The 24,507-nt window shown below is 43.5% G+C and overlaps 2 protein-coding genes across 6 annotated transcripts in view; one reads left to right on the top strand and one right to left on the bottom strand.

Annotated features, from left to right (window-relative positions):
- The window catches only part of LOC141800695 (adhesion G protein-coupled receptor L1), a 40,010-nt gene extending 26,302 nt beyond the window's left edge, over nucleotides 1-13,708 (top strand). For 3 of the 5 annotated variants that reach the window (XM_074683436.1, XM_074683408.1, XM_074683416.1), the window contains 18 exons: nucleotides 390-683; nucleotides 2,531-2,634; nucleotides 2,761-2,946; nucleotides 3,056-3,094; nucleotides 3,176-3,356; nucleotides 3,460-3,582; nucleotides 3,815-4,032; nucleotides 4,140-4,313; nucleotides 5,214-5,426; nucleotides 6,454-6,674; nucleotides 6,796-6,862; nucleotides 6,983-7,071; nucleotides 7,916-8,084; nucleotides 8,594-8,743; nucleotides 8,827-8,923; nucleotides 9,026-9,136; nucleotides 10,313-10,330; nucleotides 10,666-13,708. In XM_074683436.1, the coding sequence (XP_074539537.1) occupies nucleotides 390-683; nucleotides 2,531-2,634; nucleotides 2,761-2,946; nucleotides 3,056-3,094; nucleotides 3,176-3,356; nucleotides 3,460-3,582; nucleotides 3,815-4,032; nucleotides 4,140-4,313; nucleotides 5,214-5,426; nucleotides 6,454-6,674; nucleotides 6,796-6,862; nucleotides 6,983-7,071; nucleotides 7,916-8,084; nucleotides 8,594-8,743; nucleotides 8,827-8,923; nucleotides 9,026-9,136; nucleotides 10,313-10,330; nucleotides 10,666-12,632 (4,421 nt within the window). In that variant the 3' untranslated portion in view covers nucleotides 12,633-13,708. The remainder of the gene's footprint in view (nucleotides 1-389; nucleotides 684-2,530; nucleotides 2,635-2,760; nucleotides 2,947-3,055; nucleotides 3,095-3,175; nucleotides 3,357-3,459; nucleotides 3,583-3,814; nucleotides 4,033-4,139; nucleotides 4,314-5,213; nucleotides 5,427-6,453; nucleotides 6,675-6,795; nucleotides 6,863-6,982; nucleotides 7,072-7,915; nucleotides 8,085-8,593; nucleotides 8,744-8,826; nucleotides 8,924-9,025; nucleotides 9,137-10,312; nucleotides 10,331-10,665) is intronic. The other 2 variants (XM_074683426.1, XM_074683446.1) reach the window with 2 other exon arrangements.
- A 677-nt stretch (nucleotides 13,709-14,385) lies between these two features.
- LOC141787217 (phospholipid phosphatase 3-like) lies at nucleotides 14,386-23,055 on the bottom strand. The gene is made up of 6 exons (XM_074665532.1): nucleotides 22,661-23,055; nucleotides 20,387-20,544; nucleotides 20,005-20,291; nucleotides 17,832-17,889; nucleotides 16,160-16,336; nucleotides 14,386-16,070 (listed from the first exon to the last, which is right to left on the bottom strand). The coding sequence occupies exons 1-6, from the start codon at nucleotides 22,866-22,868 to the stop codon at nucleotides 15,972-15,974; spliced, it is 987 nt and encodes a 328-aa protein (XP_074521633.1). The 5' UTR covers nucleotides 22,869-23,055; the 3' UTR covers nucleotides 14,386-15,971.
- Nucleotides 23,056-24,507: the final 1,452 nt, after the last annotated feature.

Genomic DNA, 24,507 nt, shown 5'->3' with positions numbered 1-24,507 from the left:
TGATAGGCCCTGTGGAGCTTACCCTGGAGATACCTTGTTTTCTTTTAGCTCTGCTTTGAAGCTTCTGCCACAGTCTAGACCTCACTCTTTGTTACATAACCTCAGAGACACCAAACATTATTTCACCATGATCAAGCACTTGGCGTTAGTGGTGAGGGAAGATTTCTTTTAAAAGGTAGGAAGTTGAAGCAGAACAGAGTCATTGTTTTGCAGTCACTGCTGTGACCAGATGGACTTGGAAATGAGATATAAGTAGGTGTTAAAGAGTGGATGAAAAGAGGCAAACAGACACCAAGAAATATTACTAAAGGCAGAGTAAGACCTATGAAATCAATGCCAATACTACAACTATTAGAATTGTGGCTACAACAGTGTCTCCATCCCCACAGGTCCTCTTTCCTCCCTGATGACTACCGTCCGCTCCTATACAGCCACGGTTGCCCTGACTCCAGTGCGCCCTTCAGCCTCTCATCCCATTGGCGTCATCAACAGGGGACCCTTTGACCAGCGACCGATCACAGCCATGGTCCCACTGACTCCACGTCCACCTCTGCGTGTCCCTTTGGCCCCAGGGGGCCCGGGTCAGGTCGGCGGGTGTGAGGGCAGGGTGGCACGAGGGGTGCAGTGGCCGCCCACCCTCAAGGGAGAGACAGTGGAAAGGCCCTGCCCTAAAGGGTCGCTGGGTAACTGAATCTTATGTGGCTCTTGTGGTGTTTTGTGTGTGTACGTGTTTGCATGTCTGTGTCTCCTGTTTCCCTTTGAAATGTAGTCGGATGTCCCCTCTTTGAACTTGCCCTCAGATGAGAGGGAAAAAAAAGAGGTTTTACTGCTGGTACCAGCCGGGTTCATCAACTCTCCGTCTCGCTGTGCAGCTGTCTCCAGCCCAGCACTCGCTGTGAGCAAAAGCTGTTATGCAGATTATGCAGATAAGCCTGCGGTGCATTTAGCCTTGTTCTAATCATGCTGAATGGTTTGGACATGGTTTTAGCACAGAGGTGATGATAACACTGGGGAATGATCTAATGTTTAATCATGTTTATAGCTGAAAATTGGTGTGGCTGTTTATACTTATAATTAATTTGCAGAACTGGTGCGTGACAGGCACTCTAGTCCTATTTCCATAAAATATTTTGTAAACAAAAAAGAATTTCATATAAAAACTTTTAAACAGATCAGGTAAAGCCTCACTCTTAATCAGTGGAGGATCATCACTCGATTGCTGTTCCAGGGAGCTTTTAAGGTTATTAAGCTCATAGTTTTACTTCGCTGGTAGGAAATACCACAGTGACAGTAAATGTGTGCAACACACACAGCAACTAATCAATTAACTGATGATTAGCTGATGATGATAATAATGATGATGAGAGTGAAATGAGATGTAATAAAGAAAACAACCACTGAAACTGTTTGTAAGGATGGAAAAGACTTAAAGAGTGATGATTTAGTTAATATTGCTGTTTTCCTCATAAAGGATCCCCCTCAGAAACCCCCTCAGAATGAGCTATAATGTTGCCTTACTTCTGCAGAGTGTAATATCCTCATTTACACCAAGTCAAGCCTTTCTGATCCTCATATCTGTTATCAAAACTGAAAACTGTGCACAGACATTCTGGAAAATAAAAATCAAACTTATATTTTGGACTTAATATCTTTGCTGTTGGCTGTATATTAATATGGACAGCATGCCTCTCAGCTCAGTGTAAAAAGTGAAGCCAAGGCACTTCTTGATGGATTGACACACTGTGCACTGAGTCCGATCTTGCTGGTGGAGCCACAAGCCTGTTGTCACATCTCTCCTGCTAACCCCAAACACAAACTTAACCTACAAAACTCCAGAGATTCCTCAGGTCAATTTGGTGCTCAACAGAGCACTTTCATGTGTTGATTTGAGGCAGATACTTTAGTTCATGGATGGGGAAATGACACAAGTTTATGTTCTTATTCTTCAGTTTCTTCTATGTCAGTTACTTCTATACTTTTCTAACTTGGTACAGAATGCTACTAATTATGATGATTTTTTTATAACTTTTACTAATATCAATTAATAAAGACTGAAATCCTCCCAAAAAGGGAACTCTTGCACATTCCCCACTGATACAGTTCAACTGCAATGACAGAAAGCATATTTGTAAAATACTGATGTTTTTTGTGTGTATTTGTTTGATCTAAACTGAAACCAACCCCCATTCCCCATCACTGGTAATTGGTTTCAGTTTACTGCCATGGAAGTTAAGGCTTCATTTTAAGAGAACTGTTGTGTCGTCCGTGTTTTCATAAAGTCTTGTTTTGTTAAGTATGCCTCAAGTTTTTCTTTTTGTGTGTTTGTAAACAAACAAAAACTTGTGCAGCTAGTATTTTTTTTTTTTTTTACGCTTCGTCCCATTTAAGTCGTAAATATGTGAAGAAAAGATAGAAGACAAAAAGTTTAGTTGGGATTTTTTTCCCCATGCAAACAGACTCAGGTCCTATCAAACATGAGCTGTCCTCTGTGTCTCTAACTGTTGGCGTCCTTCTGTCTGTCTCTCTGCAGGTATTGCCTCCTATCAGTGCATGCAGACGCCTGTAGGCTGGAGCTCCAGAGGACCTGACCTTTCCAATTGCACCTCTCCCTGGGTCAGCCAAATTGCACAGAAGGTTAGTCGTACACACACGTATCCACACACAAACACGTAGCAGACAAATCCCCTGAAGCACTTCCACAACCAGGTCTCTCTTAAATGTCAGAATATTTGACATTATAAACACCCCCTCTCACTGCAGATTAGGAGCGGGGAGAACGCAGCCAACATCGCTGGGGAGCTGGTCAACCTGACGCGGGGGCGAATCTACGCCGGTGATGTTAGCATGTCTGTCAGGCTGATTGAACAGCTATTGGACATCCTGGACTCCCAGCTGCAGGCCTTGAGACCGGCCAACAAAGAGTCAGCAGCTCGCAATTATAACAAGGTAAATTGTTCCTCTCGTCGATGCTGATGTGTACTTGACCTTTTCTGAAAATGAGAGCGGAAATGTCAGCCATGATGACTCTAACAGAAAATGTTTTTCTGCTCCTCAGTTGCAGAAGAGGGAACGCACCTGCAGAGCCTATGTGCAGGTAAGATAAATACATAGATAGATTATACATGTATTGATTGATGGATTGTACAACTTTTTTTCTTTTTTTCTTTGCCGTTAGGCGGTGGTTCAGACGGTTGATAACCTGTTGGGTCCAGAGGCTTTGGTGTCCTGGGCTGACATGAGCAACGCCGATCAGTCCCGCTCTGCATCTCTGCTGTTAGACGCAGTAGAAAAAGGAGCTTTTTTATTGGCTAATAATCTCTATGAAGGCCGCTTCAGTGACAGGACCCCTAATGTTGGTACGTGCCCGCTCTCAGCATTCTTGATGGTATTGTGCAAACAATTTGGGAATATATAGCCAAGACACTGCTTTGTAAATGTACTGTGTGTGTGTTTGTGCAGATGTGGAGGTGTATGTGCTAAACACAGAGGCAGACATACAGGACCTGACGTTCCCTCATTCCTACGACAGTGATAGCATCCTGCAGATATCAGCGCTGGCTCTGCAGCAGTACAGCAACAATGGTCAGTGACACACACACACACACAAATAAATCGAAACCTGGCATGGTGAAGGCTCAGAATTATCAGGTGAATAAATTAGGGTAGTTACTTTCTGGAAAGAGGACATGTTGAAGAAGTTACAGACATTTTAAAGTGAGGATGAAGACTAACATTCACATCTGGAATGTGCTGATCTGAGCAATAGAAATATGTTTTTTTGATTATTTCTCCCTCGTCTCTGTTGTGTCTGCAGGCCAGGTAAAGCTGGTCCTCACTCTGTATAAGAACCTGGGCTCCTTCCTGACCACCCAGAACTCCACCCTGCGGCTGGGTCTGGGACTCAGCCAGGGGTCAGAGGTCAGACGTAGGAGTCTGGTGGTCAACTCTCATGTCATCTCTGCCTCTGTGCACCGAGGATCCAACAGAGTTTACCTCTCTGAGCCAGTGATCTTCACTCTCAGGCACCTACAGGTCTGCTGAAAAGCTTGTTGCTGTGAAATGAATGTTTGGACTCTGTCAGTTCTTCACTTCTTGTTGAATGGGGACACTGACAATCTATGTTGGGTTTGTCACCACAGCTTGAGAACCACTTTGGCCCCAACTGCTCTTTCTGGAACGCATCAGGGGTTTCTGGGAGTGGCAGGTGGTCCACGCAGGGCTGCCGCCTGTTCCACACAAACAATACCCACACTACCTGCGCCTGCAACCACCTGTCCAGTTATGCTGTCCTCATGACGTATCAGCAGCCCGCTGTGAGTAACTCACACCACAAAAACATGAAACACCGTTGATTTTTTCTTTGATGACTGAGCAGAGCCAGAGCAGTTTGAAGGGTACAGCTTTTTGGAGGACTGTGTTTGGAGGACACAGAGATCATGGTGTAACATCTGATGTTTCTCAGTTAATTTAAGTATAATTTCTTCTATTTGATGACAGTTCTGTGGTAAAGTTTAATTAAAACATTTTTGGAAACAGCAAATCTTTTGTTTATAACCACTTGGACTGAAGTGCTTATTTTAAAACAGTAAACATTAAGGCACAAATTGGCCACCTTTCTGAATGTAACATGAAAATACAACAATAGATTTCAAGAACACAGTGTCTGATTTCTGTGCATACCCTAATGCATGTTTTGAGCATGTTCATAAAAAAAAAAAAAAACAAAAAAAAAAACAAACCAAACCATTTGCTTTGAGGAGTGGACTGTGCACCAGTTTTATTTCTCTCTGCATCTTTCTTATTGGGTGTGATAAGATGGAGGGTTTGTTGTTACACATGAAACCTCCCCGTCCTTCCTGACTCCATCATTATGCTCTCATTTGCATAAGGTGCTCTGAAAAATGTTGTTTAAAAGTCAGCCACAGAGGGAGTGATAATTGCACGCTGTAAACGAGACGGATTGATAAATGCTGCAGGCTGTTTAGTCCTGCCATGAAATTTAATTAAGTCTCTCTGTGCAAGATGTTCTCTTTGTGTAGCGTGATTTAAGTCATTTGAATGGATGTTACGTAACATGTCGACACACAACCAGAGGGAACGGTACACAAGCTCTGAAAATGATCAGCACATGGTTTAACTTTCACCGTCTCTTATAATCAGATTAATCCTTTTTTTTTTCGTACCCTGTCCCTGCTGTCTGTTCTCCTCCTCAGTTTGGTGTGGGTGTGGAGGAGCTTCTCGTCTATGTGGTTTCCTGGGTGGGCATCTCTGTGGCACTAGTGTGTTTGGCAACCTGCCTTACCACCCTGTGCTGCCAGGGGGCGCCATGGCACACCGACCACAGCACCATCCACTGCAACCTGTGGGCCAACCTGCTCATCACAGAGCTGTTGTTTCTTGTTGGTGCAAACAAGACTCAGTACACAGTGAGTGGCTGTGACCATAATGATAAGAAATGCCATCGTGCTGAGTGACGGGGGGAGGCCGAGTGAGGGGAAGCGTTGTTATAGAAGAAACACTTATTGCCTTCTTATTCCAACAGTTAAAGAATAATACATTTAACCACAGTCAAGGCCACAGCAGAGTTTTTGAGTGTTAAAACTTTAATAAAATTTAAATTTCTAACAATCAAAAAAATGTCCTTGAAAGGGAAGAACTGAAAGAGACACAACGATGTGATGATAGACACAAGGGACAAAGTATGCTGTCAAAAGAAAGTGGAAATTAATAAATCAGCGAGTAGAAAACCTTGCAGATACTTGGGAAATCATATCATCACTTTGTTTATTTATTTATTTTGTTAAAAGAATCTAAAAATCAATCAACTTTTTACATGTTTCCTAAGAAATGTCTTAGTGGACAAATGAAAATGTGTTCAGCTTACATTGGTCAAAACAGCACAGTGCAAGAAGAAATGAATTGCAGATAAACTTCATGAAAATGAACTGATTTGAAGATTACACTTAGTTACTGTTTGAAGCAAGCTGTAGCCTTTGGTTCTGAAGTATAAAGACAATGTGAAAGTGTTAAAACTGCAGTTCTACATAACATAGAAAGGAAGAACATTCTTCCAACCTGGTTTAAAAAAATGATTTCTACCTCATCTAGAAATAGGTAGTTATGAACTAATGATCAACCAAAGTTAAGTGGACCGTTTAACAGTGTAACCACAGATGATGGGCTTCAAATTTCTGAAATGTCACAGAGACTACATCCATGTATTACACAGCCAATGACATCAAAACATGAGATTTTAGTGAAATTATCAACTTTAACTTAAAATCAAAATGAGGGGCTTTCCCTTTGTCAACTTGTTCAGGACGTGAGATTCCACTTTACTGAGTCAGGCTTCAAATTTGCAAAAGTAAAAATGAACAAATAGACATGAGATTTTTCTGAAGCACTTTAAAAAATCAAAATAAAACCTTTTAACTCCTCCCTCAAAACCTCCAGGTCGTGTGCTCCATCATTGCCGGCCTGCTGCACTTCTCTCTGCTGGCGTCGTTCTGCTGGTTGTGTCTGGAGGGGGTGGAGCTCTACCTGCTGCAGAGGGAAGTGTTTGAGGGACGCAACTCCAGGAGGAAGTATTTCTACCTGTGTGGATACTCTATTCCTGGGCTGGTGGTGGCTGTATCTGCAGCCATCGACTTCAGAGGCTACGGCTCCAAAACAGCGTATGTATTTGACACTGACGTGTGTGTAAACATGAGTGTGTGAACAACTGTGTGCCTTTGTGCAAACTCTAACTTTAATTCCTACAATAATTGTTACTTTGATTGGTTTGTGTGTGTTTAGATGCTGGCTGCGAACAGACAATTACTTCATCTGGAGTTTCCTGGGCCCTGTTGTGGTCGTCATTACGGTGAGTGTTTACCCTCTCACACTGATTTTCTGCTGGTTTCAGTAATTAATGCACAGTAACAGCATGTAATGAATTAATAGATGCTAATCAGTGCTTGATGTTTGTTGTTTTCTTCTTTAGTTGAACCTTGTTGTGCTGGTGATGACTTTACATAAGATGCACAGCACTGCTGCTTTAAAGCCAGACTCTAGTCGCCATGACAACTTAAGGTAAGTGTGCTGATTTGTTGATGCTAAGTAAATGTACTGTGAGAAGCTGAGGCACCAATCACACTGTCATAAGAAAGAGGGTTTGATGTTACTGCTGCGGCTCTCACATCTTTGGTTTACTGCTGAAGAGTGTGTTTCTTGTTCCTGAGGCAGTCTGTTATGTGACAAATGTGGACTCAAAAGAGACTCTGAGTCAGTTAAAACATTCATAAGTTATCCTGACTGAGTTGGGTAAACAGCGTAAATTACATGAAGCAGATGTAATACGGTCTTTTAATGTTTAAGGAAAGCTTTTGCATTTTGTTGATCAAGCAGCATTTTGAAGACTTTGGAAGACCAAAATAAAATGCACTGCAGCACTTTTGACAGCAGAATAAACTATGAAGTGTTTGCAGTTTTCTGAGCAAGAAAAGGTCAAACCTTAGAAAGGCTGTTTAAATCAAAGGAATGACAAAGGGTGCACACAATGAGGAAAAAAGAGAGCTCTGGTGTGTATTACTGGAGACAAGCAATTTCTATAAATTGGCTGCACAGAAAAGTTTGACAGAATGCAGTTTTGTTTATGGTTTTTTAGTTTTCTGTTGAACATTTTCAATCTAAGTCCTCTGCTGGAAAGTGATTGATTAAGTAATTGTGCAAGTCACCCCTGCTCTTTTGTCATCATGTGACCTGCGACTGCAGAGGCACAGTTTAACCCCCTCAGCAGTAAAACTGTCACAGGCCAAAAAAACTGCAAACAAAAGCATTTCAAAGTGATGAATTTGAAATAATTCAAGAGTAAATGTCTCCTCAGAAGTTAAATAATTGGTTTCCTCTTGTGTCTGTCCTCTTGGTGTTTCTGCAGAGCGTGGGCAGTGGGATCCCTGACGTTGCTCTTCCTGCAGAGCGTCACCTGGTCCTCAGGCCTGATGTTCCTGTCAGCTCCCTCTCTCCTCCTGGCCTACCTCTTCTCCTCCCTCAACAGCGCCCAGGCCCTCCTCGTCACCATCCTGCACTGCACGCTTGCCAGAAAGGTCTGAGTATATGTGTCACAATCTGCGTTTACAGAGCTGCTTAAATATGTCTAACAGGTTGTGTGGAGAGCAACAGCAGGGGGAACACAATCTGTCTGCTACCACGGATAACAATTCATTCCAGATTAGAAATGTTGACCCGAATGTCAAGTCTGTTAAATGCTGGGTTAAGAAAACAAATCTGTGTTTAGTGATTTAAATCCTTGAGTATTCATCCAACCCTTGACCGGCTTTATTTCTGTTCCTCTTGAGGAAAAATCCAACAAAGACTGTTATTTTTTTCATTTATCAAATCTGCATTATGATGTTATTCAACAAAATTTGGACCCATTAGTTGAACAGAGCCTGAGGGAGGCTACTGTGTAAATTTACCATGAAACTGAGACTCACAAAAACAGATGAATGGGGGCTCTTCAGGTGAACATATTATGCCTAGATATCTTAAAACTAGCTGAGCTAATTTCAAGACCATGTGTGACTGAACACAAATTCTCCAATACTTCCTGCAGGGTCAGAAGGACTATGGCCGCTGCCTGCGCCTCTCGCAGTGCTGCGTCACTTCCTCCTCCAGCTCTCCTGACTCAGTAAAAGGCGCTGCTCTGCGCTCCAACAGCCGCTACACCAGCAGCCAGAGCCGGCGAGCAACAGCTAACAGACAGGTACATTACAAAACTCCTACATCTTTTTTTTTCCTCTCTGTGTCTCAGTCAGTTTGACCTTGCATGGATTATTTCTGCTCCAGAGTCGAATCAGGAGGATGTGGAACGATACCGTTCGTAGGCAGACTGAGTCTTCTTTCATCGCTGCGGATGTAAACAACACTCCCACTCTCAACCGAGGTAAATAAAAGTGCTTTTTCTTTTCCTTTAACATCCCTGTGTGCTCCTCTGCTGTTTGAGAGTGCTTTCAGTATTTTAATCTCTCTAACACTCCATCCTCAGCTCCTTTGGGGAACCACTTCCTCACAAACCCAGTGTTGCAAACTCATGCTGGAGCATCACCTTACGACACAATGCTGGCACAGGGATACAACCAACCCTTCTCTGCCACAGGTACTTCACAGTTAGCGCTGTGTCATTCTTGAATGTCTTTGTGTGTGTGGTTTCTTATGGTTTAATGTCCCTGTTTTGTGTGTTTCTTTTATTACCTGTTCTTTTTACTGTCTTTCTGCAAAGCTCATTTTGGTAAACGTTTTCAAGCCTCCTTAACCCTCACCACCACGTCTAGCCATTAACATGTGACTGTTTCCTCTGAGTCACACTGTCAGACGTGCTCCTTTGCTAACAAACTCCAGTATCTGAAGAAATAATCTGAAATAAAACTGTTTGATATTTACTGTGCAAAATCAAACATTTGCTGGGTATTTATTATATGTTTTTCTGTTTATTTTAACAGTTCATTGAGTGCAATTAAACCCTTATAATGTTTGTGTCTCATGTGTGTTTAAAGGTAGGGTCTGCAGGAATTGTCCTTACTTATTAGTTAACGCAACATTCAAACTGGGCTCCTCCTCTTTGGCTCAGTGCCAGCAGCAGCACACACCCTAAGCCTCACACCGAAGCTACGTGGTGAACACACTCACCAGCCCAGTAATAGTATCATACTACACGTTTCTACATAGAAGAGACTTGAGAGCTGTGCACCTGACTCGGCATGTTAGCACAAGCTAATCACTGGTATTTTACACACCTGGTTACCAAAAAGCCAACTTGAGTCGCTCTTCGTCCCGTGCCACTCTCCATGTGCCTGAAAGTGAGTGAAAGTCTAGCCAAGCTTTGCCCTCATTTAGGAAAAATCTCTGTTTGGCGTTTCGTTGCACTTGGTTGTGTCTTTCCCCCTCCCTGTCATGTCCACTGTCGGAGCGGCTCAGGATAGCTTCTTCCACTTGCTGTTATCAACACGCTAAGTCACTTGCACACTGGGCGTGCTGTAATTGGCTGAGGTAACCATGCGTACTCTTCTCCCAGAAACGTCCTGACACAACCCAAGCATCAACATACAGGCAGAGGAGGGGGTTGAGGCAGACACAGACACTGACACACATGTGTAAAGCAGGCAGGAGACGTTCAAGCAGGGTTCTGTAAAAGTCAACATTTTATTTTTTTAGGAAATCCCGCAGACTCTACCTTTAAGTATATATGTTTTATTTTTGTCTTATCTGTAATTGTCTGTCCTCTAAATGTTTTTGACTCTCTGCTTCTCTGTCTCTCTGTCTCAACGTGGACCAGTAGGAACCTTCAGAAAGAGTACGAGCTCTCTTTTGTTGTGCTCACTTGAATCATTGAGCGCCACTTCCTTGTGCACTGTGGTTCAATCCATAGACTCTCTGTGCAACACGTGCACACAGTATGATTCACAGACCATGAAGACATGACATACATCTCTCCCATGTGGCTGCATAAACACATCTCATCAAAGATTCTCGATTATGTGTAAATGTTCTGAGTAAAGCTACACCTTCAGGTGGCACATTGACCCTGAACCGCGCTCATTCATTCATGCGTACCCTTTGCTGTTCTCTTTATGCAAGTTTTCATAAGGTCATTGTTTGATGATTGACACTCTCTGTTTCTTCCTGCAGAGGGCGGCGTGTCCCAGAGCCAGGATTCTTGTGGGTTGGACAGTGTGTGCCTCAACGGAGGCTACACCCCCAACACCTTTACCCTCCATGGGCTGGGAACCACGCCAGGGTCTCGAGCTGGAGTGGTTGGGAGCGCAGATCTCCTGAGGGAGGGAGGGGACGACATCTCCCCCGCCCTCCTCACCCCCCACGGAGCGTCAGATCTGGGCGGTGGAGCAGGGATGCGTCGTAACCTGTCAGATGCTGCTGCGCTGGAGAAGATGATCATCTCAGAGCTGGTGCAGAGCAACCTGCGTCCCTCAGTCCCAATGCCGGTTCCTCCTGAGCGCTACGGAAGTCTAGCAAGGCCTCATCACCACGACAGGGCAGCTCTTACCCACACTGCCACTTTGACTCGCCACACACAGCCGCCACCATCGCAGCAGGAGGGCTGGGCTGCCACAGTCCAGCCAAACGCTCGCCTAAATGCACAGGAGGGCTGGGCACCACCAAGGCATCTTGCACCAGACACTGAGGCACATTCCACATCACGGGGCACAGATCACGCCACAACACCACGCCTACAAGACGGCTGGTCACACTCTCGTGGAGATTCTGAGTCCCGCGAGCTTCTAAAGGACAGTGACAGGCTGCAGATGCAAGGAACTCTGGGTCGCCGTGGGTTGCAGGACCGGCAGCAGGCACGCCCACCTGATGTTCAGGCGCGGCCCTACTCCACCCTCAGCAGGACGCCTGGTACCCTGTCCCGCCATCGCAGCACAGTGGAGCCGAGCGGAGGGACCGACAGAGACAAAGAGCGGGACAGGGAAAGAGAACGGGAACGGTATCGGGACAGGCCCCTCCCTCCCCCTCCTCCTCCTCCTCCACAGGATTCAGAGCCCCTGTACAAGGCTCTGGAGGAGCCACTGCTGATGAAGCAGAGGGAGGCCAGTGTCGAGGCTTGGAGAGGTCAGGACTTGGAGAAAGATGAGACATTTCTCCTGAAAAGAGACGGAATGATGGACGACTGGAGGGCAGGAAGTGAAAGAGGGAGGGATGAGTCCTTCAGCTCTCAAAAAAGAGAAGGGGAGATGGATGAATGGAGAGGCGGCATGGAGAGAGAAAGGGAGGAGTGCCATCTGTTGGAGAAAAGAGGTGGGAGGATGGAGGTGTGGCGGGGAGGAGAGGCAGAGCAAGAAGAGACTTTTATAACTCAGAAGAAGGATTTTGGGATGGAGGGATGGAGAGGTGGGATGGAAAGAGAGAAAGATGAATCCTTGTTTTTGAAGGACAGAGATGGATGGAGAGCAGGGATGGAGCGAGACAGTGAGAAACAGAAGGATAGAGCGTTAGACGTGTGGAGGGGAGGGGTGGATGTAGACAGAGACGAGCCTTTCCTGTTTGAGGGCAAAGATGGAGGTCTGGACGCCAGGAAAAGAGGCTCTCTTCGTTACCACGGTGAACGAGAGGACTCTGACGGCTTCACTCTGCCTTTGACCCCTGACCTTGACCTGGACCCTGATTCCTCCCCTATCTACGCTCGGGATTCAAACCCCTCTCCTCTCTACCCCGGGGACCGTCGCTCACCGCCAATAAGCATCTTCCCAAGAAGCTCTCCACCGACAAACATCTTTGCTCCGCGAGACTCTAATTCGCCTCCAAACAACCTGTACTCCCGCCACTCCCCACAGGTGTACAGCCGGAGCAGCTCCCCTCCTCGCTTCTACACCCGCACGTCCCCGCCAACGCTCTCGTACCCTGACAGCAGCCCCGAAGGTCCTGAGGAGGTCAGCCCCACTGGTCAACCCCAGCGACCGGCTCTGGAGCTTCCCTACAGCCTGGGACGACCCCCTCTGGGGCCACGGCCAAATCACCTGCAAACCTTCTACCAGCCGCCACCGCTGGCAACCAATGGGGACGCAGCTTACACAGCAGAGCCCACCTCAGAGGGAGAGGACGGACAGATGCAGCGGGTGACGAGCCTGTGACTAGGGCGGTGGTGATCGGGGGATAGAAACCAGGCAGGAGGAGGAAGATGGTGATATTTAAAAAAAGACCAATGAAGATCACACTGATGGAAATGATGATGATGATGATGATGATGATGATGATGATGATGATGATGATGATGATGATGATGATGACACTTTAGAGGATAACAACAGATGAAAGTAAAAGTTAAAATGATGACAGTGATTGCTCCTTCCTGCTTCTATCTCCTGGTCACCACGAGACGTCCCCCTTTTCATGTTTTGTTACTTTTCTACGACTGTGATCCATTTTTAACTCTTCCTCCTCCTCTTCCTCTCTCTGTCCTGAAACCCTGCTGTGTCTTCCTAGCTCATTGGTGCTTATCCTTTTTTTCATTTCGGTTCCTTTTTTCGCTCATTGTCTGCGTTTCTATTGGTTGATCGGCCGAGTGTCGTCCCTCCCTGTAGCAAACAAACAATGTGTCAAAGAAGCACTTGTGTGTTGCCAAAAAATCCTTTCAAAGAACATGTGCATGACTTTCTAGTGGCTTTTACCAGGCTACATACTGTAGGAGGAAAGAGTGTGTGTGTGTGTGTGTGTGTGTGTGTGTGTGTGTGTGTGTGTGTGTGTGTGTGTGTGTGTGTGTGTGTGTGTGTGTGTGTGTGTGTGTGTGTGTGTGTGTGTGTGTGTGTGAGAAGCTTGATGAGCATGTGAGTGAGAGCGGGTGCGTGCTTGTATATACATCATTCTTGTATAATTAATGTATCACAGTGAAGCATTTTATCAACATAAAACAGGGGGCCTCTTACACACATGCCCTCTGACTGATTTTGAACTCTTGACCAATCCCATTTTCACATCAAGACCAAAAGCTCCGCCTCCGACCCGAAGCTTCACCCGCCACAAACTGTCAAAGATGAGTCTGGCTGCAGTGGAGTTTGTCATAGCCGCAGAACTTTTGAACTCCAGAGCCAGAGATCATATAAAACCTCAAAACTTTTCTGCAGCTCCCTGAGATCCTTGTACATATTGACCTCAAGTGTTCTGATTGTCTTGTATTGCTATTGAAGTTCAAGTAAACATGTGAAATAAATGATCTTGTCTCTCAATTTTGTGAATTAACAGGAAAAACAATGCTTTAAAATCTAGAAAAGCACTCAGAGGGCGCAGACCTCAACCAAGAGTATTATGACTGTCTCTTAACACTTTAGTCCTACTTTAATGTTATACTTCCTTTCAGCAGACAATTTGGTATTAGTTGAGGGTGTGTACGATAATGTGTTACCTGCCAGTGTTGAAAATGATGATGACCCAGTACATATTTCATATTCAGGATCTTAGCATCCAGAATATTCCCAGGATCTGGATTGTACTTTTACATCTGTCAGAAATTATGTTGACCTTGTCTTGTATTGTTTTACAAAGCAATCCGACCTTTTTTTGTGGAGTTATATACGCATATGGTGAAAACGACCCTATCTCACAATGATAAATAATCCTTAAAAAAAATCCTGGATCCAGACGGTGATCCAGACCCCCACCAAAATTTAAACACTCCTTCCTTATCCTATTTTGAACATTTCCTGAAAATTTCATCAAGATCCTTATGTTACTTTTTGAGTTATGTTGTTCACAGACAAACTCTCCCAAAAACATAACCTACTTGTCGGGGGTAATAATACTGGAAAAAGGGAAGAATACAAAACTGTTAAGGATAAAAACAATAATTTGGAAAAAAAAAAGCTTTCGACAAAATATATTTTTCTCCGTTGTCTAAAACATTTATTCAAATGACAAGCATCTCAGCATCAGTGTCGTAGCTGTTACACCAAACCTCATCGTATTGATCCCGCTGACATGTCTGGAATTTCAGGTTATCAAGTATCAGCGCTGCGTGTCATGCGTAAATAACCCTAAAATAAAAACACATTCATAGATTCTGCTGCAATGGGATAAATGCCTGTGTCTCAGCTCAAAAAAAGCAACATGCAAACAAACTGTTACAACAGTCTTAGTTAAAGCCTCTGTGGGGACTTTCTTCATGATCTTGAAAATGTCTTACTTCTAGATAAATGCCTAATTGTAATCCACAATTTTAAAAGAGATTATAAAGGATTATAAGCTTAATTCTGACTTGTTTTTCTCAGTTTGCCCGTCTAGTTGTCCAGTACTCAATGTTTACAGTAAGTCTTTGAGAAAACGCCACCTAGTCAACAAAGTTTAGCAGAGAGAAGTAAGATGTGCCTTTTTCCTTTGCTGAAAATAATTTCTTGGATTCATTAAGTAGTAATGGTGGACACAGGAGCTGAACTGACTGACAGAAAAAAAGACAGGAGAGCAGAAGAAAGATAAAAGGAAGTGTGATAGAGCACGAGCCAAAGGCTAAAGCAGGGGCTAAGCTGTTTGTGCTAATGTTCATTCCAACCCACATGCAGCAGTTATTCTGCAGTGGTCTGTTCGAACTTGAGAGTCCATCAATAAAATGAGGAACCAGTTTGCTTGGTTGTATATTTTCACCATCATATGGTGGACATTTGAAACAAGTAACTAGATGGTGAACATCGTATATACTTATTTTCTAAAGCATTAACTACTGTTATAGGGCGGTTGAAGGAGGAGATCTACCAACATTCATTGGAATTACACAGTGTCAGTATAAAACTAGCATCTTTACTTCTGAAACAAATGGACCAATTTTACAATTGAAAAACTACGCATTTTATAATATTTTTGCACAACTTTCCAAAGATAAAGAGACACACACACAACCTTTCTTCTAAATGCTACAACACATTTGTTGCTTTCAGTATTTTGTGCTTTCTCTCACAACTGTTACATTCACAGGGTTTACGTAAAATAGAAACACAGCTAAAGGTTATAGAACAAGTTTTTATAAAATATAAAATATAATATATATCTTACAGGTTAGAGTGGTTATTAATACTAATGTAGAGGAAAAGTGCTTGTACACTATCATTCAAGTTTTACAAAGTCTGTATATATTTACAGGCAGTGGGGTGTAGTGGTTGCTGTAGTCTGAGGATTGAGTCGTTGTACCTCCTTCAGGTGTGTCACATACTGTATGAAGCTCAGATCAGTCTAAAGGTGCTGCTCAGACTGCACCACACGGCGCCTTTCCTCTTCCTTTCTCCAAGCTGGTATTGTCTCTCCAGCTGAGTCACATTTAAAATCTCATAAGCTCCACTCCGTCTGTCGCTGTCTCTCTCTGTCTGAATGCTGAGGTTTGTGGTTTACAGGAAATGGTTTCACATACTTCAAATCTTTTGTCTACCCAAACGAGACAACAGGCAGGGCGTGGATGTTGTCTGTCCGTGCAGGTGTCGGTGGCTGATGGTCTAGCAGACAGTATGGTGAGGCGACAGAGGACTGTCAGGAGTCTCAGACGGTGACAGATCTGAACTTGAGTCTTTAAACATGGACGATATGTGGAAGGCCTGGAAAAACAAACAAACATATGACCAACTTTTATGTGCTGACAAGTCAAAATATCACCCAAAAACTAAAGCAGGTGAAGGATACTGACCACCCAGTACGCAGTGAGTGCTCCCTGGATGTAGCCTGTTAGCACATCGGATGGGTGGTGTCTGTAGTCTGAGATGCGGGTCAGACCTGTGTACACTGCCAGAAGGACCAGAAAGAACTGCAGTGCTGGTCTCAGCAGCCGAGCTCCTCTCCATGTGAAGCGTGCCTGAAGGTAAAACTACAGGAACAAACAAACATGTAATCCAGTGAAGAGGACAGAGGACTCAATGGGTGTTTCTAGTTTCTGCTATGAGTTAAACTTAAACTTGTCATGCTGATACACAATCGGACAGTAAATGGTAGTAAATCATAAAAATCTAAATATTCAGTTCAGGTAGGAAGAATGTTGTGGTTGTCAAAAATGTGGGACTCTTTTTTTTTTTTTGAGAAAAAAAAAAATTGATTTAAAAAAAAACTTCATTGAAGTACCTTACATCTACTGGTAATGTCTACAGGGGTAATGTCGTTAAGGGTTTTGGACTCTTAAGTGGCTGAATGCCGAGATAGCAATGGATTTGTGTCTCCATTTAAAACAGAATACTTTCTGAAAGGGCTGAGTAAAGCCATCAGGTAACCACTGTCAATCATGCTCTTTTTCCAATCCAAAATTAATCAGATCATCCTGGAATTGATTATTTCTTTTTCAACAGAAACCCCTCTTGACTCAATAAAACCGTCCTTTAGTGAACAAAATAGCAGCAGCAGATAGTCATGGAAAGTCAGTGCCCACAGCATTAGAGCCTGATGTTTGATATTTTTTTATATTTAGACATAAAACTGCATCAAAATGACGAACTTACCCAACCGCTGTGCAAACACCACGTCATGGTTTTACAACCTGTGGCTAAGACTTAACCTGCAGACTGCAAACAGATGCAGTTTCACTTGTCTGCAAACTGCAGATCTCTGTGCAGATAAAAAAATATTCTGTGGTTGTCTTTATTTGGAAGGATCTGTGTCAAACTGAAGAATTTATGTTTAATTAGTCATCATATTAAGCAGCTTGATGCCCGTGACGAAGTCTTTGGATTGTGCAGAGATTAAAAGGTTCCTGATGCGAAGTGTTGCAATAACAGATGTGACTATTTTTGCCTGTTTTACGCAGGCTTCATGAACCACAGTGTTTTTGCTCCATTCAGGAGTGAGACAGTTGGAGAAACTGAGAACACCAACAAGATATCACATCAACAAGACAGCACACACATTAATACTCTGTATGCATGCACACACACACACACACACACACACACACACACACACACACACACACACACACACACACACACACACACACACACACACACACACACACACATTAGTGACCATAAACAGATTTGAATACAGTCTTACACACACACACACACATGGACAATCAGGAAGAGCAGTGAGGCGGTGAGGCGAGGTCACACTCCTCCCACAGTGAAACAAAGCTGTCTCTGTCCCACACCTCCTCCCAGTCCTCTTTCCCTTTCTTTTTTTTCTCGCTCTTCTCTCTGCTGCTAACTGGACCGGTGATGACTGCCTGTTTTATTCATTTGCACTCCACATTTTCTAGAGATATGGTAATTGGAAATTGGAGAGACATTAAATTTTGTTTGCCAGTCTTTGTGTGTGTGAGATAGAGAAAATGTGTGAAGAGGAGAGAAAATAAATAGCTGGATGGAAATACTCACTGCTAAATAGAGCATTGTGTACATGGCGAATGAGGCGTGGCCAGAGAAGAAGGACTTCCTAAAAAAGGAGAAGTATTTAGAATAATGCACACAAGCAGTGATAATATCACATCTTCTTTTGAAGAAAACAGTACTGGTACCAGCACTGTAACTGACAAACAGCATGACATCAAAGTTGCTGCATGCTAAACAAGGTTGGCCATAAAGCTCTTTGCACACCTTACATGAAATGCTGGCTTTGCTGTGGTGCACACAAGGAGCAACATCTGGTTCAGAAAAATAAAGCCTGTGTAGAAGTGGCAAAAGTAGCTGTTAATCGAGAATCTGCATGAGACTGGCTGTAGAGAGACAGAAGTCACATAAACACCGAGCCAAGAACACCTGACTTTTATGGCATTGAAAAGCATATTTACAGCCTGGTTCAAAAAACACGTCGTAGCCAATGTGGCTGCATCCACAAATTGTTTTCACTTCACTCTATCAGGTGCAGATTGGTGACGTCATGGAGACTACGTCCATGTTTTATACAGCCTATGGGTGCACATCACTCATTTGCATTAGCAAACACATGGCTGCTTGTTTTCATCTGATTTTAACGGCTGCAGCAGTGTTGGTGTCCAAACACAAGCTTTACAATGCCTGTCATCTAAGTTCATCAGGGGCATGTCCACATGACAGATAGTCTAGATTTTCATCTGGAGCAGCAGATTGAAAAATATTCATTTAAGTCCCTGAACTGAGAATTAAAAGAGGACTGCTTTGATTATGGTTTGCTTATTGTTCACACTTTTAATTTTTTTTTAAATGTATCCATGGAAAGGAGTTCAGGAAGGAGGTCACATGCAGCTTTAACCAGGAGTCAGAAGTTAACAAATAATTGATACAAAGTCAAATAGTGTGAAGAGGCTTATGAAGACTTATACCGGACAGAGTCTGACATGAACTTGGAAGCCCTAAAATTTGCGTTGAAACCTTTTATAAAGCTCACTTTTTTTTGGCTTTGTTTGAACTTGGGTCTTCATTTGGTAATTTATACTAACTTAAACAGGACTAAAGAGGTATTCATGTGATGACTTGTATTGTGATTTTTCTTTAAATAAAGGGAAATTTCACCCTCTTACATTGGTGAAGTCTTCTTAAATATATTTATATCCCATCTCATTTTTTTCTCATAAAAAGCAGAGCAACACTTTCCATTTTATCATTTCTTTATATGAACTAGTAAACCTCTAATGGTGGTGTAAAACATGAACAAAATGACAGTTAATCAGAGTGAAGCCAAAATATTATATACTGCTGACAGATAAGCTGCACCAGAGGCCATGATTCTTGCCTTCCTTATGTCCAGGTGTCCAGATGGGACAGGGGTCATAATTAACTCATAAGCTGCCAGCCAATTTCAGAGCACTTTGACCGATCCTTCAAGCCCAGCAGAATATTGTTCTATGACTATGTAAACACTAAAACCACCAAAAGAAGAGTGGACTCTCTTTTTCACGTCTCTCGTACTGTTTTTGCTAAGAAAAAAACAAAACAAAAAAAAGAGAAAACGCACTTTTTAGAAAAGCGCTCGTCTTGGAAGCTCAGTCCTTCGATTCTCTCTCTATGACCTCACAATCACCACTCTCTTTTTCTCCTAACTATAGCAACACATTCTCTGCTCAACTATGAGCTGCCTGAACTTATTCGATTTGTAACATCTCACCGTGTCTCTGTCATCACACATTTTCCTTTCATAACTATGCTGGTCTCTTATCCAAAGAGAGCGTAACTACCACATACGGTAGTTAAGAAGCCTGACATTAAAAAACAAGCTATGCCAGACCTCGCTTCCCCCCTGTTGAAAGACATTAATGACGTCCATAGACGTCAATGGCAGCCGATGAGTTGAACTCAAATTACACTCAAATACATTTTTCTTGGATGGTGCTGCTGTCATTATGGCCAGTTTGTATACGTAAGGCCATGTTTGACAGCTCTGTTGTACCATCTCTTGTTTACTTTTTTTGTCCCAGATTAGCAGAGAAAATGAGCAACATTAAGGACACCTCCCAAATGCTAACTGTAGAGTCACTGAACTTTCCATTACTGGAAATGTGAGCTTCAAATTGAGTTTGTTTCACTTTGGACCATATTGTATCAATCGTATAAAAACCCTCATTTACAAACACACCTGGCCTCCTCCTCCAATCGGTGGTCAGGCTGGCGGCAGCTCACTGTTGCAACGTAAGTTCCAGGTGTGCAGTTAAGTGATGCATACGTGACCCCGCACACAGACAGGAAGTGGGGCCGCAGCCGCCCAACGCTCAGCTTGGCCATGTTGGTGAGGGACTGGCCAATGCATGAGCCAAACAGGAAGCAGCCAAGCTCCTTGTAGAGACACGACACATAGAGGTTCCTAACGAAGGCGTTGGAGCTCACAGTACGAAAACGGACGCGGTAACACTCCCCTAGAGCAATCTGGAGGCAAACACACAGAGTCAGAGGCATCATTGAAAATTCTTTCATTTGTTGGAGGAGTTTGTAAAAAAGCCAATAACTACATCCAAACTCACAGTGAGGCCGGTGATGACGATGCCACCAGCAATGAGTAGCTCGTCAGATATGGCCTCATGGTGAAGGTACGGGTAAGTGATGCTGGGGTCCCCACACATGAAGCCCCTCCTGTATGGACTCACTGCTTTTAGCTCACATGCAAAGAAAGGGATGGAAGCTGCAATGAAGAAAGAGGAAAAGAGATTGGTTTCACAACAGTGCCTTCTGGGAGTATTAAATTCCTCTATCTGATGAGAAAGGGGAGAGGATGTACTGGAGAAGAGAGTGGGAGAGCGGGAAATGAAAAAAGGAGAGATGCAGATCTGAAAAAAGTCTGGAACCGTACAATATGGTACATGGTCGTCTGCCCAGATTCTGATTCACACGTATTTCAGTGTTGTCCACGCACATGTGAAGAGATGGGTGAGATTTTACCCAATTTTTTTGGGACTATTTTTTAGCTTTTGAGCAAAACCTGAACCTTGTTTTGTGAACTCAGCTCTTATGAAAGTCAAGACTTTGTTCTTCATGAAACATCTCAAGTTTTTAATGTTGGTTGGTCCAACATCTTATTTGGGGTGAAACTTGCTAAAATTTGGTAAGGAAATTCACTCAGCATTAGTTGAACATTTGTCAAATTGCAAGCCCTGTTGCTGCACCAGAAGGGTATCCTTGAGAACGGATTATTGACACCGGATGCCACCCTAAAATATGCCTTGTCAAGAATTTCCATAAATATTGTGTGGCAAAAGGTTGCACATTTTCTTCCTTCCTCCGTTTTCAACTTAAGACTTGTAACTTCTTTATATGCCCTTGTTACATAGTCGGTGTTATCAGTCAAACTTGAATGGATAATGGAGATGAAAAGGGAAACCAATGTTTGGCCATAACACTAACATCAATAAAAAACCCTAAAACACTAGCTTGGATTAGATGTTCTATCAATAACAAAGTGACACACAATGTATGTATGTAAAGGAATGGTATGAAACTGAAAATGCAGAAGGATCAGGACCCCAGAAAAAGCTTGCTGGAGGAATGGGAGGTGGTCACACTGTTTCTCAGGAAAATAAGGATGGGAACCCCGGCTTTGTCTCTGGAGAACATCACGAGTCACACAGCTATTAGGAATGTGAGGGTCTGGAAATAGCAAAATTAAGCTAAAGCTCACCATAGACCCAGTTTGGACTGCGCATGTGTGTGTTAGTGTGTGTGTGTGTGTGTGTGTGTGTGTACTTCTGTTGATGAGATGGGGGGGGGTAGTTTGTGACTTCAGTTCAACTCTTCCCTGGAAAACAAAGAGCGAGCGCTGCAGCACAGCCTGAGCCAGCCTCACACTGTCTCCATTTGTCTCTCACTGTTTACCCCCCAACTCCCCCTCCACACACCCCACTCTCCCTCTCAATCTCTCTGCTTTGCATGCCTGCACTCACAGCAGCGAGAGGCAAAGATTTCCTCCCCTCTGCACATGTCCAATCTGCTGTCAGACAGACTACCTCTCCATCCACCCAGCTCTTTCCAATCAGCCAGCATTACATAAGCCTCCTCCTGCCATACGGGGATCATGGGAGAAAGGTCACCAGTTACACTCATGTGCACACTCACACGCTCATCTATACGCGCGCGCACACACATATTGGAGCGCGCATATATTTATTTATACCACATACAATTCCCCCTCGGCTCAGCTCTACCCTGAGAACTGGAGGTTGTCATGGAAACTGTAGAATTCCCTGGGCAATGCACGAGCCGACTGGCACGGAGCGCTCGAGAGCGCGCACGAGCGGAAAACAGAGAGCCAGGGATACATGCTGATGGAGAGTGAAGTACGAAAACTTTCTCTCTTTTGTTCTTTCTGCTTTTCTATTTACTGCTGATATCCCGTGGACCCACATGAACTTAGCCACCAGCTGTATTTGCTGACTGATGAAAAATGGATGAGAACAAACAGAACTCAGCACTCAGGATTAAACACGAATTTCAATATTGATCAAACAGCCGTTTTCTCAATAGTTTATGGCTCCTAACAAGTGTGAGCAAGTAGCCTGGAAGGCAAGCCAAATAAGAGGCTGGGTAAAAATTTTTGTGAGTTTCACAGACACACTTTATAACACTTTGTCAATGGCAGAAGGGTGACTTTGTGCAATTATGACCCTTATACATAGCGCGTGTACTTTTCTATAGCTTGTGGATACAACAAGAAAAATGAAACCAACGTACTGTAGAGTCCAGCCTGCAGTTAAACTTTTAACAAGTGTGATAACGTGCACTTAACGTTTTGTTCTAATATTTACCGAGGAAGAGGCAGAGGAGGTCCAAGCCCACCAGAAGTTTCCTCTTGGATAAAGCTGGTCCGGTTATCTCTATTAGTTTTTTCCCGGCTCCGCTCTCCATCCCCATCCCTGCTCCAGTGAGCCTGCTCTTGTTGTCGGTCAGTTTAAGCTGCAAGTCCGCGCTGGAGACCGGGAAACCAGCGCTGTGTGCGCCAAAGTTATCCAACATTAAGATTGGTCGCGGGCAGGAGTTTGCAGGGCAAAACTTGATGGCATCAGAAAGTTGGGAGCGCTCCTGAACGACTGTGCTGGGCTATGTGGTTACAGTCAGGATATCCACAGGTGGCCACAGTACACTTTCATTATTCATTTTAATTTCATCATATAATGTGCAGCACTCGTCCTGACTCGCTGCGGGGCGTCCGTCACCTTCAAGACATGCACCAAAGTGCGTCGGAAAAACTCCAAACTGATTGCGAAACGCAAACCCAGAGGGAATTCTCCCTGTCTCTCTCTCTCCCTCTCTCTCGCTGTCTTTCACACACACACACACACACACACACACACACACACACACACACACACACACACACACACACACACACACACACACACACACACACACACACACACACTGGTGTGGTACACTGGAAGAGCCGATAAGTGTCATTCTGATTATTTATGGGTATTTTTTTATATTCAAATCCAAGTTTTCCTAAAAAGAACACAAAAGAACGCAGAAAAGTATCAAAGCATTAAACCATCTGAAGATTTGATACCCCAAAATAAAAGCACTGTGAATCTCCAGTTTTGCTTTAACTTAGGTAATTACCAAACCAGAATGAAAAAAGGCTTACAAACCAGAAATACTAGAAAAGCACTCAGAGCACGCAGACCTCCACCAAGCATATTGTGATTGTCACCAACACTTTAGTCCTACTTTAATGTTATACTCCCTTTCAGCAGACTGTCTGCTACAATTTAGTGTTAGTTGCAGGTTTGTATGATAATTTGTTACCTGACAGTGTTGAAAATTATGATGACCCAGTACATATTTCATATTCTGGATCTTAGTATCCGAAAAATTGCCAAGATCTGGATACTCATCCGTCAGAAATTATGGTGACCTTGTCTTGTATTGTTTTGCGAAGCAATCCGACCATTTTTTGTGGAGTTACACACACATATGGTGAAAGCGGCCTGTTCTCACAATGATTAAGAATCCTTTAAAAAACTCCTGGATCCAGACAGTGATCTAGATCACCTCCGAAATGTAATCACTTATTCCTTATCCCATTTTGAACATTTCCTGAAAATTTCATCAAGATTCAGTCGTTATTTAAATTATGTTGTTCACAGACAAACAAGAAGACAGACAGACAGACAGACAGACAGACAGACAGACAGACAGACAGACTCTCCCAAAAACACAGCCTCCTTGGCAGGCAGTAATACACCCAAAACCCAAGGAGCTCCCCCTGGTGACTGATTGCTGTATGGGGCTTGAACAAGCAGCAACCCCTTTCACAGCATTTTTGAGTGTCCCTTTATTGTGACCAGCCTAAGCCCCACCTGTGCAATAATCATGTTGTCTTGTCAACATTTTGATATGCCACACCTGTGAGGTGGATAGATCATCTCGTCCAAGAGGAAGTGCTCACTGGCATAGATTTAGACACATTTTTGAACAATATTTAAAAGAAATTATTCTTTTGTATACATAAAAAGTCATATCTTTAAGCTCATGAGCTGAGAGCAAAAAACAAAAGTGTTGGGATCCAAAATCTGTAACCAATCTGCACAAGAAGAACACAGGTCTACAGCACTATGGATTTATAAAAATCTCCCCGATTATTTGTCCTGATTTT

Source organism: Halichoeres trimaculatus, unplaced genomic scaffold, assembly GCF_033239565.1.
Source record: "Halichoeres trimaculatus isolate MK-OKI-2021-1 unplaced genomic scaffold, fHalTri1.1 fHalTri1_scaffold_2, whole genome shotgun sequence".
NCBI classification, from domain to species: Eukaryota; Metazoa; Chordata; class Actinopteri; order Labriformes; family Labridae; genus Halichoeres; species Halichoeres trimaculatus.
The sequence above is the reverse complement of the archived record's forward strand: the minus strand, read 5'-3'. Positions and strand labels throughout refer to the sequence as shown.